General features: G+C 40.9%; 1 protein-coding gene across 2 annotated transcripts; it reads left to right on the top strand.

Moving 5' to 3' along the window:
• Positions 1 to 1,057: 1,057 nt before the first annotated feature.
• scarb2a (scavenger receptor class B, member 2a) lies at positions 1,058 to 16,339 on the top strand. Of its 2 annotated transcripts, XM_044026099.1 has the most exons (13): positions 1,058 to 1,573; positions 5,342 to 5,499; positions 5,682 to 5,829; positions 6,076 to 6,270; positions 7,121 to 7,212; positions 8,111 to 8,230; positions 8,667 to 8,845; positions 9,931 to 10,049; positions 10,405 to 10,478; positions 10,605 to 10,656; positions 10,747 to 10,899; positions 11,815 to 11,862; positions 12,187 to 16,339. In XM_044026099.1, the coding sequence occupies exons 1-13, from the start codon at positions 1,451 to 1,453 to the stop codon at positions 12,316 to 12,318; spliced, it is 1,593 nt and encodes a 530-aa protein (XP_043882034.1). In that variant the 5' UTR covers positions 1,058 to 1,450; the 3' UTR covers positions 12,319 to 16,339. The 2 variants fall into 2 exon arrangements, with proteins under 2 accessions (XP_043882034.1, XP_043882035.1); XM_044026100.1 differs by lacking the exon at positions 11,815 to 11,862.
• Positions 16,340 to 17,508: the final 1,169 nt, after the last annotated feature.

Raw genomic sequence — 17,508 nt, 5'->3', positions numbered from 1 at the left:
TCCTCTCCTCGTTCCTCCTTTAAAGAAGCCCCGCCCCTAAATCAGTCGATCAAATTCAAGATCACACTCGTCGGCGTCGAACCAATCAAAGCGCAGGGGGCGCGGCCTAAGCGGTGGTCCGGGAGGGCGGCAGCCAATGAGAGCAGCTCGTGGTCGGACAAAGAGCCCCACGTCAACGGTCGTTGGTCGTTTGAATTGCTAAATATTCATATCCACACTGAGCTTATTTAAGGAACCGCGATGAGGCGACATTACGGAGGCTGTATGTATGTGTTTGTGTGGAATTATAATTTCTGCCATGTGAGCAGAGCAGATTCTCAGACAAGTCAAGTGAAAATGTGCATGAACAGCTGCTGATAATTCATCGATTAAGAATCCTGGTTGCCCTGCATGTTTTATTCACTAAAACTCTGAAGAAAACACAACCATAAACCAAGTTGCACTAAACTGCACTGTAGTTTTATATATTTTACTTCCACACACTTGTAGTTTGTATTGTGTTGGGTTTTACATTTTGTTATGTCTTATTAAGTGTTAAGTCTTTTGTTGTGTCTTATTTAAGGGTTAAGTCTTTCGTTGTGTATTATTTAAAGGTTAAGTCTTTCGTTGTGTCTTCTTTAAGTGTTAAGTCTTTCGTTGTGTCTTATTTAAGTGTTAAGTCTTTCGTTGTGTCTTATTTAAGTGTTATTTTTGCTATTTCATTGTGTACTTCTAGTGGGGAGTCTCTGCAAAAATGTCATTATGTCCTCATAATGACAATAAAAATTCTTGAATCTTGAATTCAGAAACAACATGCCTGCATAGTAGTATTACTTGGATTGTTTTTATTCTGAGATTGCTGGAGCTGAAACGAAAACAGTTTGTAGAAATAATTTGCAGTGAAAGTGGACAGGCACCTTTTAAAAGATGAGGCTAATGAAATTCCACAGTTGTCCATCCCATAATGAGACAGTTTTACCCTGAGGTCCCCACCCTCACACCCGCCGCCCAGGATCGCCCCGCCTCCCCCTTAAGCGACGCTTTTTTCCTCGAGGCTGGCCATTATCGCGTAGAGGAAGGGGAGGAGAAGGAGGACGGCTCTGCTTTTTTACACCTCGTCTGTGTGCCGAGAGCCGACGTCTCACTTCAACACCGGCCACGGAACGCACCGCAGCAGCGCACCCTCTTTTTTCTATTTCCAAGAAAAGTGCCAAGATTCGTGAATTTTCCCCTGAAACTCCAGTTTTCCGTGTCCTCTCTCCAGCGCGGAGAAACAAGTTTAACGCCCAGCCGCCGCCGCTGCTGCTGCTGCTCAGGAGACGCCGTGTCCGGTGTTTCATGCTCTCATCATCATCGCTTCGCCTCCGCTGTCTTTAGTTTAATTTCCTGTCTCCGTGGTAGTGAAGTAACCACTTAAGTGAATCTATTTCTTTTGGTTGGGTACAGCACACCCATACAACCAACCGGCACCATGACGCGGAGATCCTGTGCCATTTACTGCACCGGCATCGTGTGCGCTCACCTCCTGATTGTGGGAATCGCCCTGGTCGTGGCTCAAGTCTTCCAAACAATGATACACAGTCGACTGAAAAAGGTGAGTGATTTATTTATTAATTGAAGCACTGTGTTTCATTTCATTCATTTCCACACCTTTCTGTGTGTGTGTGTGTGTGTCACACTCATCTGCAGTCGTCAATCATGCGCACTCGGCATCCTACTGCTGGTAAAGCATCAGTGTCACAAGATCTGTGTTTAACGGTGTTCCACTGTGAACCTTTGACTGTTTTTAGTGTGATGTTCCCCCTGCACTGTCTCGTTCATATTTCCGCATTAACCCGTGGTTTGTGCCGGTGTTGTCTGCTGAGACGGATGAAGGATCAGCACACACACACATGCACGTATAGAAAGCACAGAGTACTCACTGTATGTATAAATCGTCACTGTATGTATAAATCCTCTGGAACTGGAAGCAGGATTGTGTGACTTTAGTCGCTGGGGAGAGTTTGTCGTGACCTCACACCTTGTTATGACTCTCTTTAATCCCCTAATTTAATCCACACACCTGTGCGTGTCTTCATGATTAACATTGATTTGACCAATCATCACATATTCTTATTTTCAGTAAGCGAATGAGGGGACATTACTTTACATTTGACAGAAATTTCTGACCCAGTGAACTGACTGGACAGACAACACTGACTCTAATGGTTTGGTTATCCCGAGGAGGAGGTTTCCCGGTAGTGATGTGGTTTAAACCTCAACCAGCAGGGACGCCTTGGTTTAGGGGGAGGTTTGCAGGTCTGGGTGGATGGATGAGTGAGTGGGGGGAAGGGATCTTGGTTGACTGTGTGTAGCCTGATCAGGGAGTCCCCTGACTTTCACTGATGTCAAGTTTTTACCTGATGTGACAATATATTTTCTGCAAAAGTGAGAGGCACTAATGTAAAGGGTCGACCACAATGCATATGTAATGTGCATTATTGTATCTCTTACAGGGAGGTAAGAGAGTCAAGTCTTGTGAGTGAGTTTGTGTATTTTTAAAAAAGAAAATTGAATGAGGTTTTTCCTCATCAAAATAAGAAGAAATATTTGTTTCTGACTTGGACTTTGTCTGTAAATACTGTAGTGCAAATCTTCTTGAGTGTGTCTGTGTGTGTGTGTGTGTGTGTATATATATACATAAAAATAAACAAGTTGGGGGTCTTGTCAGCTGACACCCTATCCCACCCTGCAGTCGCTGCTGCCCACCCTTTAAAATACCTCACATTCCTCGTATTGACATGAATCACGGATGTGCTGGGTGCTCTGCGCAACTCATAATCTGTTCTTGGATATCGTGCTGCTTGTTTACCCCGTCTTCTCAAGAAGAAATGCAGAAATGGCTGAGCTCAATGACACACAATTTGTCCAAGTTGGAGACATAAGTAACTCTCCCTCCTGTTTTTAAAATATGATCTAGGTCTAGTTTTCCCCTATTTTGAATCAACGTGGACCTCCAAGAGAGTTGGTCACAGTTAATCAACAGGGGGGGACACAATTCTGATGTGGGTGGCGATTACCTGAATGACAGCAAAGCTAATCCTCTTTGGCCATAGTCCTACCATTGAATTGGACAAGAGCAGACATGCTGAACTGACTTTAAAAAGCAGCCTAATCTGATCTTGAATGTTTTTTTGTTTTTTTTTTTAATAAATGGACAAGTCACAACTACCTCCAGGACATGGACTCTGTATGTATGTCTGCAGAGATGGGTGTGGAGAAAGCACTGTGAAAGTCATGTGAGGAATTTGACAGACTCCTTGTCCTCAGGGCTATGATTTTAGCCTCGGAGAAAACTTGTGGAACCTTGTTGTTCTGCCTCTGAGTGGACACTGAAAAGACAACCACTCCCCTCACACCACTCCCCTCTGCCCTGTTTATGAGAGCAGACGTTTCAAGTTAGTAGGAGTGATTGAGCTGAAAGTGCAAAAGAACAAGGTTGTGCTAGGCTTTTACTCAAATTGTGCCATACAGGCACGGTGTCAAAACAGAAGCATTGACTGTAATAGACGTCTTTGCGTTTTCATTGCCGGTCTTGTCACAACAAGCTGTTTGGCAATGTCCTGAGTCACACCTGCACTGTTTGGTTTAACTCGTCCTTCCCATCTGACGACAAACACTGTATGTTGATCTCACTAACAAACTGTGTCCCTCACTTTTTTTTCTGATATATCAAGGTTTCTTTGTGGGGGGTTAGATGAGTGATTCTCACGCAACGTTTGAAGGCCTTTTAAAAGACCTTTTTATTCAAGGTTGGCAAACAGGCGTACGCATTCACTGCAGTCACACATATCTGTTCCTCAAATGCTGCAGGGCGAAGACAAGTTGTTGTAAAAGTGACAATGTTTGCGTTTCCTTTCTTTTTTAAAAGCAGACTAAGGGGCTGAATCTTTTGGTTTAATCTTATCTTTTATAGGAGCTCTATACTCCACTGAGTCTTCGTCGCAATCCTCTTTCAGTTCCACTTTTAATTAAGAAGCAAATTCATTAAGGCTCGGGAGATTAACACGTCTTAGATACTTGAAGTTCTTTTTCAGCATGTCATTCATGTTTGTGGAGACGTTTTTTGAAAGTGGTTAGTCACTCATCAAATCACTTGATAGATTCCTGGATTTCACCTAATTTTGAACCTAAGTAATTCTAAAATTTAAAGGAAAGGACATGCAAATGAAATTTCTGGCTCATAAAAACAGCTCTCTAGACATTCATTTATCAGGTTTTTGGCTGCTTGGTTTGGGAAATTTAGTGTGTTTCTCTTTTTTTGGACATTTTACAAACTAAACGATTAACAGTCTGATCTAGTTTGAACCCTACGTTACTTTGCCTTTTTCTTCAAAAGATATTTTTGTTTTGTTGACCCCACTGTATGAAAACCTGTGCTAGATGTCGACATGGAAATGATGTAACAAAACCCAACTAACAATTGTATAGAGCGATGTCTAAATGTTGGAAGTTGTAACCCAAACAGGAAGTACACACCACGCCTTAAGCTATATTTTCTCAGTCTTCAGTGCCTTTAAGAGACCGCAGAAGACAATGTATGGCCTCTGTCAACTGTTCCTTGTATTGGGGCGACGGATGGTTTTCAGGAACCCACCATTTAGAAAGGCACGAATAGAAAGGAGGCCATTTCTCCTCCCCAAGTTTAAAAATACCATCAAAAATGCACAAGGCTTTGTTTTCTGTGGTCAACAAACATCCTTAGCGACTGTGTTTTCTAATAATGTTGGATGGTTTAGATCAGGGGTATTCAACTAAAATTCCAATAGGTCCAGTTAGAGAAAAGTCTGTCCATTCTGGGTTAAAGCCCTGTTTTCACTGTCCACTTTTCTCTTCTTTGAGAGTGCCATGTTTAGGTATTTTTCTCTGGATCACTCTTCTCTCGCTGTATCGCTTACTCTTCTCTCTGTCTGTCACTTGCTTCTTACCTCCTTCATCTGTCCATATTGAGGGTCACAATGTTAACGGAATGCACAAATTTGATTGGCTTTAGTGGCATCACGTGGGATGGCTTAACTCGAATGCAATTGGTCAGTGGATTTCTTGATTCGCTTCCTGAGAAGCTGCGTCGGTCCAAATGGAAGCACCCCATCAAAATTTAAAATACTTAAATAATTTATTGATTGTAGGTCTAGGTCCGTATAGGACGTCATCTGGGTCTGGACTCGGACTGTGGTCCACCTGTTTAGATCAGGACATGTCGAGGTCAGATGCTCTGCTGTGTTTGACTTTTTGCTGGTCCTGACAGTTTGTTTTGCGTCTTGAAATGTGCACAATTTTCAAGTTTCTGAAACTTGACTGCTATTTGACTTTTTGTCGATAGGAAATCACTTTGACGGAGAAGAGCCAAGTGTTTGAGGCATGGAAGAATCCACCACCACCTGTTTATATGGAGTATTACTTCTTCAATGTGACCAATCCAGGGGTGTTCATGGCAGGCGGGAAGGCAGCTGTTAAACAGATCGGACCCTATACTTACAGGTAAGTTTGTTCTGAAGACATGCAAATGAAATAATGGAGTGCAGCTGTAAATACATGTAATATTCTCTGCAGCTGTTTAAGCGATCTTGCATGTGGTTCATTGGGGAACATTTGGTTGATGCTTTGTTTAATCCAAACAAAGGACATCTGGACTAACTGACCAATGCCCTTTTTCTCACCAGGGAATACAGGCCGAGAGAAAATGTGACTTTCTTGGAGAATGGCACCAAGGTTTATGCCTTGAACCCTAAAAGTTTTGTCTTTGTGCCTGAGAAGTCCGCTGGCAATCCCGAGGTGGACATCCTCACCACTGTCAACATCCCTTATGTGGTAAGAAACATGTTTTGACAGGCAGCAGACTGTTAATCAAGCCCTCCGATGTCACTTTGATCAGCATTTGTTTTTGTTTTTGTTTTTGTTTTTTTTGTACCAATTCCTCCAACACACCTTGATCATACAAACCTCTGGCAACCCAAGCTGATTTGATAAAACCTCTGTATCATATGGTTTTCAACAAATGCCTTCACATCGGTTGGGTCTAACATTCCTTTCCTTGTCATTGTCTTTCCCCCTCAGGCGGTAATGGATCAGCTGAACTCGTACTCCTTCTTCGTGCGACCCTTTGTGTCCATGTACATGAACAGTTTGGGAGTTGAACTGTTTATTAACCGCACCGTCCATGAGTTTCTGTGGGGATTCAAAGACCCACTCCTCACAAAGATCCACTCCATGAAGCCTGACGTGGACGAATATTTTGGGCTAATGTGGAAGGTAAGCTTGGCAGCATGGCAAGTTGCACACTCTCTCCCCTCTTCCTGAATGTGACTTTCAGAGACAAGCTAATACAACAACCGTAAGAAACCTTTTGGGTTTAACACCCCTTAACCCTTGTTGAGGTTTTTTAAAGCAGCAGACAAGAGGAAGCCTGTGCTGCTGTCATGTAAGAAGTGAGATTGGTCACATGCTGATGGAAGATGATTTCTACTTCCTTTTTTAATAGAACATCATCTGCAACACTAACCATGTGATGCCGAGTGACATTTGGTATCATAAATTTTAAGTTTTAAGTTTATCGGTTGGTACATAGCCAATCAAAATCATCAGTGGTTTTCATATGAAATTATTAATTTTCACTCCTTTTCAAAAAATCTTCAGCTGTTTTTTTTTTCAAATGTGTCAAAGAGTCAGGGTTTTGGGCCTTTAGGTGAGAGGGGGGAAAAAAAAGCATTTTAAAGAATGCCCGTAACCAATAATTGACATTGTACACAACTTTCTGATATGTTGTTTTCATAAGTTGTGAGTTACAGCTGCAAACCCTGAGACTATCCTCAATAGTATATGTGTGTGTTCCTCTGAGGTCATATTGGTCTAAGTGAAAACGCCCAAGCTTTGTTTTTTTTATGTTCTCTAATCAATTACTTACTCCGTATTGTGTAACAATCTGGTGAGAATACTCATAAGGCTCATGTTATTGGCAAACACAAAGCAGCATTTCTTTCACAGTTCCCAAGGTCCTTTGTCAGCAGACATAAACAGTTTCTGACTCAGTGCCTGTCTACTGTGTCCTCAACAGCTTTCAGCCACACCAGTTTTGTCTGATTTGCGGTCTTGTTTTCCATAGAAAAATGGCACTCATGAAGGAGAGTTTGTATTCCACACCGGCGAGGAGAACTACCTGGACTATGGCAAGATTGACACATGGAATGGCCTGAGGTAAAAACTCATATCAGCCACTCTTATCATCTTTTTCCTCCCAGTGATAGGAAGTAATCAGACTCCTGTGCGTCCATATAAGATTTGTGTCAGGAAAACATATCTGGGGTGACTTTGCACCTTGAATGTGATAAACACGTGCCAGTGAAAGAATCAATACATCTGTGTAAAAATATACAGGAGAAACTGTGGCATTAGAAAAGCTGAGGTTGGCCTAAAGAATCCACTGCTCACAGTCAATTTGTTGATTGATTTTTATCTCCCGCTTTTTTAGTAAGTAAAATACCAAACAAATGTTGCATTCGGCTACTGTTACATCTTCATCTGAACGATTTCCTGAAAAGTTGTGCAATGAAAACGAAACCGCTTTGGGTTTTGATAAGTAGACCACAGGAAATAATGCAATGTTGGCGACGTGAAACTTCATCTGATGCACACTTGGCAAATGCTTTTATTCAACGTAACCTGTAAGTAATGGACAACAGTCAAGGTCCAGCAGAGTAGGAAACCTTTGAGTCGGCGCTTTCTTCTCCATCTAAATTAAGTGAAATGCAAGGAAATCAAATCAAAGCAAAGAAGTGCTCATAAGTTTGACCAAAATGAATAAACAATTGGCAGGGTTATCAAAACTGATTGGAACAGGAAATGGTTAAAATTCAAGTGTGACATCAAGTGTGACTATAACTGATATAGAATTTCATAAAGTTGAAAGAAATTGCGATGAATGCAGTATTTCTTCTGAGCTGTAGCAAAAGAATATAAAGTGGGCTAAAACAAATAATAAAAAAAGTATGTCACAAACTTAATTCTCTGAGTAGAAATACCTCACAATATTACCTGCCACTTGTACTTGAGCTACACTGAACACTAACATGGCCTGCTTTCTGGAAATCAATAGGCAGATGTCCTGGTGGTCCTCCAATCAGAGTAACATGATCAATGGCACGGACGGCGCCGTCTTCCATCCTCTGATAAACAGGAATGAGTTGCTCTACATCTTCGCTGCTGATCTCTGCAGGTATTTGTGTGTGTGTGTGTGTGTGTGGGGTGTTATTAATTTGTTTAGTCAAAGCGTCCTAACAGGATGAGGAACAGGACTTGCACTGTGGCTCAAGTGGCTGAGTCATGCACAGTAACCATATGAATGTACTGATAAGGACATAAGTTGTGATTATTATAACTTCCTGATTAGACTGACGCTCCATTCAAAACACACATGCGAATATGGGAGTTTGACCTACACGCTTCAAGAGAGGAAACAATCACCTCGTACTTCACATTCTATTCTTGCTGACAAGTTCCCCCTGGTCAGAGGATTGAAGATTAAGACAATATTTGACATTATATTCTTTTTGATGGCTGTGGAATTCTTTATTTAGGCTTCCAAATATTTTGTCTTAAGAGTGTTCCTGTTGATATTCGCAAAAGACGCTGATCTTGTTTTCTCTCCTCAGGTCTATCCATTTAAGCTATGTGAAAGATGTGGACGTGAAAGGCATCACAGCGTACCGCTTTGCACCCCCCAGCGATGTCCTCATGAGCCCCAAGGACAATCCCACTAACGCGGGCTTCTGTGTGCCAGCTAAAGACTGTCTCGGCACCGGTGTGCTTAAAGTCAGCATTTGTCGTGAAGGTAGAAATACTTTGACCCTTTTCTCCACCACTCTGACCCAGTTACCCACTACTACATACTTCCCTCTTTAAGCACAGGCCAGTGCCATGGCACAGATTTCCCTGTTCTTTTTTACCGCCCCAAAAAAATATCCTCTCGGTCAGTGACCATGTTCCCTGCTCTGGTGTGTGATTCCCTCTGTTTGAGCATGCCAGATTTGACTCAATACAGGGATCAATCATTAACAGTGCTGACTCCTTCTGTAGTGACTATTGAAGTATTTATGGTGGTCCTTGAGTAGAGTGTGATTGCACAGATAAGGCAATCACCTCTGGGATTGAGGCATGAGGTCATTATACTATCATGGAAAAATATGCTACTGTAACTCCACAATATGTTCATTTCTTTTTTACTTCCCCTCCCCCATCATATACAGCCTGAAGGCCCATCCTTGTTTCTAGATGGGATTTTAAATCTTGTGAATTAGAATGATGTAGTCTGCTACAGATTTCTGCAGTATAAAACTATCTAAACTATATAAAAATCTGTTGCAATTAGGAATCAGGAATAGGGTGAAAATTATTGCATACTGAATTTTCCTTTGAAGACATGTTAATTATTTCTAGCATTTTATTGCGTATTTATTGTTACAGCATTCAATCACCTAATTAATGAATTGTATAGCTAATTATTATTGTTGTGTTGTTGTGGCACCAAATTTAAAATAAATGGCGACTCTGTGCCCTTCCTCCTGCTAAGTGTGCCTCTTGGAAATACATTATTGGAGTACATTTTTAAAGACAAAATATGTTTGCAAATGAACTTGTATAAATACATTCAATACCACTAGTTGGTTATTATCTTTAAACGGATGAAAAGTAAGATCACAATTAGTTCCATGGAAGAAATAGTCTTCATTATGACAGGTCATCTATGCCTCTTTATCTATTTCACACATTCTTGAGCTATCTGCCGCACCATATCACTGCATAATAATCCTATTTATCTGCTTGACAAAAAAGTGTTTCATCTTTGATCGGTTTACAGCCCTTGTTGTTTAGACAGTCCTCCAATGTCTGACGTGCGTTTGTCTTGTTTTCCATAAGGTGCGCCCATCGTGGTGTCTTTCCCACATTTTTATCAAGCGGACCCTGCCTACATCAATGCGGTTGATGGACTCAACCCCAACAAGGAGGAACACGAGACTTACCTCGACCTGCAACCGGTATGACTAATATGAAATCTAAGCAGATCACAGCTGTGTGGGCGGATCTGTGTTGAACATCCCTCTTCCGGTTTATGGCGGTCTTAAAAAAATGTGAATAGATCTAAAAGCGTGGATGTTTTTGTTTGCATTAAAGTGTTATTTGTGGTTGCCAAATTCCTTACAAATTCCTTATACAGAGGGTGTATTTGTTCCTGAAAGCAAAGTGACTACTCTCTACATTGTTCAGCATTATTTTGAATGGCTGGGATAGTATTTTTCTTGCACTATGTGATATTATAAGAAAGAACATGTTTAATATTCCCCAAAAATGTTCCCTTGGGTCTAAAAATACTGTCTTGGTCTCCTCCTGTAGACTACTGGAGTGCCCATTCGTGCCTGCAAGCGTGCCCAGCTCAATGTAATTCTGAAAAGAGTTAAAGGTTTCCCGTAAGTCAAACTTTGTTTAACTCTGTGACCCACTAACTTGTTGCCACACACTGTCCTAATTTTGGCTCCGCGTTGAGCCAGAGGTTCACCCTGACCTCACCCGTCTCTCTTTCTTCTTCTCTCCAGCAAGACCAGGTTTCTCAATGAGACCATTTTCCCCATCATGTTCGTCAATGAGGTGAGAACCCCCCCCCCTTTGAGCACTGAATTGAGATTCACTATTCTAATATGAGACACCCAAGTCAACCCTGCTTTGTTTTGTATTTAGACGGCGACTATTGATGATGAATCAGCTTCCCAGATGAGGACACTGCTCCTCATTGTGACCCTTGTGTCAAACTTTCCCTTGCTCATTGTGGGTATGGGCATCATCCTTCTGCTCGTGCTTGTTGTCTTGTTCTGCCGAAACCGCCAGAAGAAGGTAAGCGCTGCCCCTATTGTCGTGTTGCTAACAATCCTGAAGTGTCATATTAGTAATCCCCACAGTTGCCCACTGACATGAGCACATAGTGTAAATGTAGTTGGTAGTGATAGAGTATGTCACAGTAAAAAGTCCGGATTGGGTTTTGAATTATTTAGGTTTTCACGCATTAACATCACTGCTACAGCTGCTGCAGGATTAACAACACGCATGTTAACTAACACATTGCATGATACCTGCAAGACTTGCATGGGCAGTTTTCCACAATTCCCAGATCAAATGGTGTTGATATGTTTTTTGTTTTTTTTAATACTTGCCGAATATTTCTTAACAGTCGATAAATCTTTTGATGAGTCTTTGTATTCAGAAAGATTGCATCCAAGTTCCCTTTGGGACACTGTAGATATGAACCGTGCTTTTGCAGTAGAAAAGTCCAGAGGATGATGTAAAACACATGTTCACCTCTTATCTCTAGCTGTGCAGGTCGCTGATTTGAACCCCGGTCTATCCTGCCGCAATGTTACTATAGTTCAGGTCATTCATTGCCCAGAGATAACCTGTTTTTCCCGAGTGTAAGATGAGGATGTATACCACTCATGTTTGCTTTACAATATGAGTTTATTCTAGCATACATATAATTATTAGAAAGAAGCAGAACTGGCTAAAATATGTTTTAATACAGATTAAATGTGAATATAGTGACATTTGTGTGACAGGGATTAGGCTTCGGCTTCATACTTGCAGTGCAGACATGAAGTGGTTATGATAATTATCTGCATAGACGCATGCATTGAAGTTTACCTCAGCATTGAGAGACTGTTATTGCTTAATTGCAATGTGATGATATGTTGTATTAACCATGCTCTAATTTTAATTTTCTGTAACCCCCCTTTTTTTTCCTTTTCTGTTTTTTAGAATGAAGTAAAACGTATTGATTTTACTGAAGCTTTTCATTCTTTTGCTGTAAGTCTTCTGTTTTTGCCTTGTTTGCTGTTTTTATCCACCATCATCTCTTATTATCATATTTAATTGTTTTTATGGGACATCATATTCCTTTTGAGTTCTCACCTCATGGTGTAATTGTTTACCTTTTTAAGTTAATGTTTCTTGTGGTGATTGATGGTGAGACTGGGTGCATTTGCTGTGGTTTGCTGTGAACATCGCAGTTTAAAACATTTTACACACATTTTAATGTTAGTGTTTCATGTAAAAGACGTCAAAATATTTGGACACGTTGCCCGTGCGATGATACTAACACTCCCTCTCCTCCCCACTCTTCCTGTCCAGACGGCAAAAGAAGACACGGCCTACACTCAGGTCAGCAACAAACCAGAGCAGCCGCCAGAAACGCAGGCCAGCAAGCCAGCGAAGAACGGCTCCTACATTGCTATGTCTCCAGTGGAGGCTGAGAAGTGTTGATCAAGGATCTCTGCCCCAAGAATGGAGCTTAGGAAGGGGGCTGAGGGAGCAGTACATGGGTGTTACATTTCCACGGGTGGGGGGTTTACACACACACACACACACACACACACACACATTGTGGGGGTCCCTTTTCACATATTGTGTGGGGTGGGGAGGATGGGGAAAAGGGGCGGGGCAAAACCCCCTGTATACGTTTAGTCAGCAAAGACATTGCTCCTCTCACTGAGCTCCTTATGACTGTCTCCTCGTCTCTTCTACCTGCTGAGCATGGCCCTTGCTGCCTGCTGTACTGCGACACAACAAACTCCTACACCTTTATTCCTCATATCTGTCCTGGTCGCCCGTGAAAGATGAGAGGACTCTGGTTGGGCTCGACCAGGACAAGCCTTTTTCCATTATTCTTCTGAGGGAACACGGCAGCATAGAGGCATCATGGCTGCACAAGGATGCATGTAGAGGGTGTCGTATTCTTGCTCTTTCCTCTCCATCAGTATTGCGTGTGGGGAAAATCTAAGCCAACAGATAAAAATAATCCCATGTCAACTGAATCATTTGGACAAAACTGTGAGCTTCTGCGCTCGGAGGATGAAATGGTTTTGCTAATAACCTCAACTTAGCATATCCTTTTTCTGGGAAAAAAATAGAAAGAAAAACAACTAACTGAGCCAAACTATTTATAGCAATTTTTTGCCTTTTGTTCCTATGATGAGTAAGTGTGCGCGCACACACTGCACTTCCAAGTATCGGTGAAAGTGTGTCTGCTCTTTTATCTCTTAATTCATTGTCCTGTTTTGATGGACAATGGCTAAATGTTTGTTTTTTTTCTCGATGCAGGCGCAACGTCGTCCGGCACCTGAGATACTTGTGATTTTGACCCCACCCTTTTTGTTTCTTTGTCGGCATCAACCTTTTCCCTCTAAACATTACTTTAAGAAATGAAGGGGATTAGTAGCTAAATGTGACATTGTTGGGATTACCAACGGTAGCCCCGTAACATTGAACATTCACATTTAGCCACAGAACGTGTAAGGGAGACTCCAACCCGCTCTTTGCCTTAGAATGGTTCAGCGTGTTCTTTATATTCTTACATTGTTCAAATAAGCTGGAAATCTCTTGATATTGTACATGTGTAAAGGGGAATTGTTGCGATACCTCTGACCAAACTCCAGCAAGCAGTCCTTCTAGTTTTGCAGATAGACGCCAACTTTTGCTGTGGCGTTGAACATCTACACTGTTACATATTAGACAAAGCACAATTTGGATTGCTGATAACCAGTCCTTACACAAGGCTACCAGGTTTTTTTTGGGGTCCTAGTAGTATGTGTATATATATACACACACATATATATATATTTACATCTCATTTGTCAAAGACACTGTCAAGTGCTGTAACGATAAAAAAGATAAGTGGTATCACTTGGTGTCAATGGACCCCCGTTCACCCCCTCCATGCAGTTGATCAGTTTGCTAAGGAACTGAAGGCTTTTAGGCGAACGCAGCAGACGGCACTTGAATCACTGTTTGTCTTACATTTCCTGTCGTCCTTTCATTTTTCTGTCCTCCACGTGTCAAACCCGTTGGCCTCCATCAACGGGAAGTGAACTTCAGGCCATAATCCTGTCAACGTGGCAACATTTCCTGCTCTTTGCCTGCACATTGTGCCGTTTCTTTTTCTTTTTGTCTCTGTCATTTCAATGCAGGTGGTCCTTTATGTTCATTACATTTCAACGGTTTGTTTGGGCTAGTATTGGTTTTGATGACGTTGTAAACGGGACGACGGACGTCCCGGCCTCTGTGTTACTTTTTACGTAGCACACGGTGTCTTTATTTTGATATCCTTTTTGTATTTGTCATTGCTGCTAAAATAAATGCCATAGTCTATGGACATGTATTTGGAAATGGGCTACTCACCATGACATGCTCATTGTGGACGATGCACAAATGCTTTTTGCCAGTCTTAAACCTTGAAGGTTTTCTGTGTTTGACACCTGAGCATGAGACACGTATCGCTTTTATCGTCGAGGTTAGTGAACTTGACAGAAGGACGAGCCACTTTGGCAACATCTGTTTGGTGTCAGACGTTTCCTAACCCTCTCGTGCAAAGTCCTTTTAAATCAAAGGTTCTTTTTTGGGACATGAGTTTCTTTTCCATTCTCGTGTAGAGTTGGATGAGACGTTTGATGCTGCTCTGCCAAATATAACACAGGAGATGGTTTGCTTAGATTAACTCGGCACAAATTCAGGGGAAAAGGATAAGCAGCATTATCCAAAGGTCTACTCGGTAAATAATTAATTGAATTTGATGACTGTTAAAATGATGGGCAAACTAACATTATTAATCATTTTAAAAGCAAGACAAAATGTAGCTGTTTTTTGGTAGATAGATTTATACAAATGAAATTCTTGGTTAAGTCATTAATGGCATTTAACACTGTCCTGATGTTTTTATAGATGAATTGATGCATCAAGAAAAGAATCCACAGGATGATCATGTGTGAACATAATCATCAATGCAACCTTGTAGGAAAAAACACAATTAAATACAATATTGAAAATACGGAGATGATCTTGATAAATGCAAGCTACTTCTGTTCCCCCATTCCCAGAATTTGTGCTTTGTTACCCTAATTGCATCTACTAGGTCACCAGGAAGTAAAAACTATCACGAAAGGCCTTTTTAATTCCACCTACATGCAAGAAAAGTTCACCTTGTGTAAACATACAGTCTATCATCATCATCATCATCATCATCACCATCCACATTTTGAAATCTTTACTTGAACCTGAAAGACCTTAATCCCTAGAAATGTGTGCGTTGCTTGTGCAGTGTCTTTTCAAACACACACACACGCGTGCGCATGCACCTGAGCCATCACTGCTTCTCCTGTCTGACTTCTATTACACTGACCTTTGAGTCCAATTCTTGAAACCCATTGGCTCGTTCTTGCTTGACCAAAGATAACCCATATAGATCTGCTCCAGCGCAGTGTTTACTCTCTGCGATAACGGCTGTGCCACAAAATCACCGCCTACCTTCTTTTTCTTTTCTTTTTTTTTAAATAGTGCCACCACTCGTGAAGTATTTGCAACAGTGTTATGTGTGTGTGTGGATGCATGTATGTGCCTTTTTACATCAAGGCAACAGAACAAACATCACAGACGGTGGTTTTGATGGGTAGTGCTTTTCTTCACTGGTGCGAAAGCGAACAGGTGCTCTTTGTGAGCAGAGAACATTGTCAGTATAGAGCAATACATCCAATACTGTGTAAAATAGATAAATGTGGATGTTTATGTATTTTTCTTTCCTGGATTCTTTTTTTTTCTTTGTGTAAGATCCCCCCCCTTTTTTTGCTGTAGTGAAGTTCAAACTTTTGTTTTGTGTAATATTAAGCTTGAGTTCAAGCACATTTCACTTCCATTCATTTCAAATTTTCTTTCTCAAGCTGAAACTACAAAAAGGTGTAAACGAGGATCCAGCATTTCACACTGGGTCCAGTCGGAGACCTGTAAAAATGTGTTGTTGAATGGTTTAACTTGGGTGTTTGTGTTGGATGAGTATGAACATTTGTGAGTACAAAGTTGTGTCGTGGAGCCAAAGGCACCGTTTCTGTCAAACTGGAGTGATTAACTGGAAGGCTGATTATCTTTGACTGAGTAAAGCAAGGCGTTGATGCTGTGTGACCTAGCTAGATGAATGAAGCCCTCCTTCAGGGATGAGCACTTGTGCCATACCATCCTTTTTTTTTGTTTTTATACCTTAAATTAGCTCTTTGTAATGACCACATTTCCCAGTTTCAATGTTCTGCAGTCACTAATAGACATTTCCTCTAAAGATCTACTAATTGGTTTTGCTGCTGAAAATGACAATCCTTTTGTCATGTTAGGTGCAAAATGATTTCAAAGTAATATTCATTTTTAGTTTTGATAATTTACACTGCACAGATGTTTATACAGTGCTTTTGTAAACATTTCTAGTGTATTTGCAAAAAATAAAAGTTGCACTGAAGTGCAAAGTTCACATGGTTGTTTTCTCTGGGCTTTTTTTCCTCGTTCAATTGAAATATCTTCTCTTTCTTAGTAGAACTGTAGTTTGGGAGTTTTCAACTGAAAAATGTCACTTCACAGTCGTGCAAAATAATCCCTACTGATAACCTGACAGTAATTAGTAGATTAATGTTGAAGGGCTGTGTAGATTATTTCTAGTTTCAATGTGTTTTGTTGCTCTGTTTTTGGCTCCAATATACACAAAGATGAAGATAACCCCCTCACGTTTTCAGCAATAATCCCTTCTAATACAGAAAGACAAATTAAAAGTAAATATAGTCAAACCATATATTTACAGTGAACATTAAATGTTGCTGCATCAGACATAATACCACTTACTCACTGCATGTAACTCTTTAATAATTCAGCTTTTAAGTATCTGAATATTTATTCCATCCTCGGATTAAATAAACAATGATTTCAGGAAAGAACTTCCCAGACAGTCATGATTCAGCAACAGGCCTCTACTGAGTCAATGATCAGCATAAATACATTTCTTTTCCTAAATCGTTGCGACTTCTGTCGCTCTTCTCGAGCCATAACCTTTTCACCTTTTCACTGTTTTGCATATTTCTCTAAAATGTGAACCCGAAGGCTCAGCAGAAACAAGTTCAGGCAGCTGGGGCTGTGGCAGGTCACTCGTTTCTGAAGCGTCATATCTACACATAATGGCAGCCTTTCGGCTCATTATTTAAAGTGTTAGCCTCGGGGCTGTTTCATACTTGCTGTTTAAACTCTTCTCATATGTTTCCGCCCTTGTAATTAACTCTTAGGTGCATGCAGGCGCCAACATATCCAGGCTATTTCCACTGAGTATTTACCTATACATATACGTCTATTTACTTGATCCAACACACATATTTACTGACACGGCAATCCCTGCTCCTATTATGTTTGTGGTCGACTCACAGGAAATGTAACTTTGAGGGGAACATGCTTGAACACTGTGACTCTCACCTCAGTGTTTCTTTAGTTAATTCTTGCATGTATTATGCGTTATGCAGTTTTAAATAGATGTTTGGATGTTCTTGACCTTTTTTAAAACACAAATTCAGCTGAGGGAGCTGACTTTTCTCATAAAAGCGAGAAAACATGAATATTGTAGAACTCTCTCAAAACTTGTTTAAAATTTTAAACGTTATT

Source organism: Solea senegalensis, linkage group LG5, assembly GCF_019176455.1.
Source record: "Solea senegalensis isolate Sse05_10M linkage group LG5, IFAPA_SoseM_1, whole genome shotgun sequence".
Taxonomy (NCBI): Eukaryota; Metazoa; Chordata; class Actinopteri; order Pleuronectiformes; family Soleidae; genus Solea; species Solea senegalensis.
This window is presented reverse-complemented; position numbering and strand designations above follow the sequence as displayed.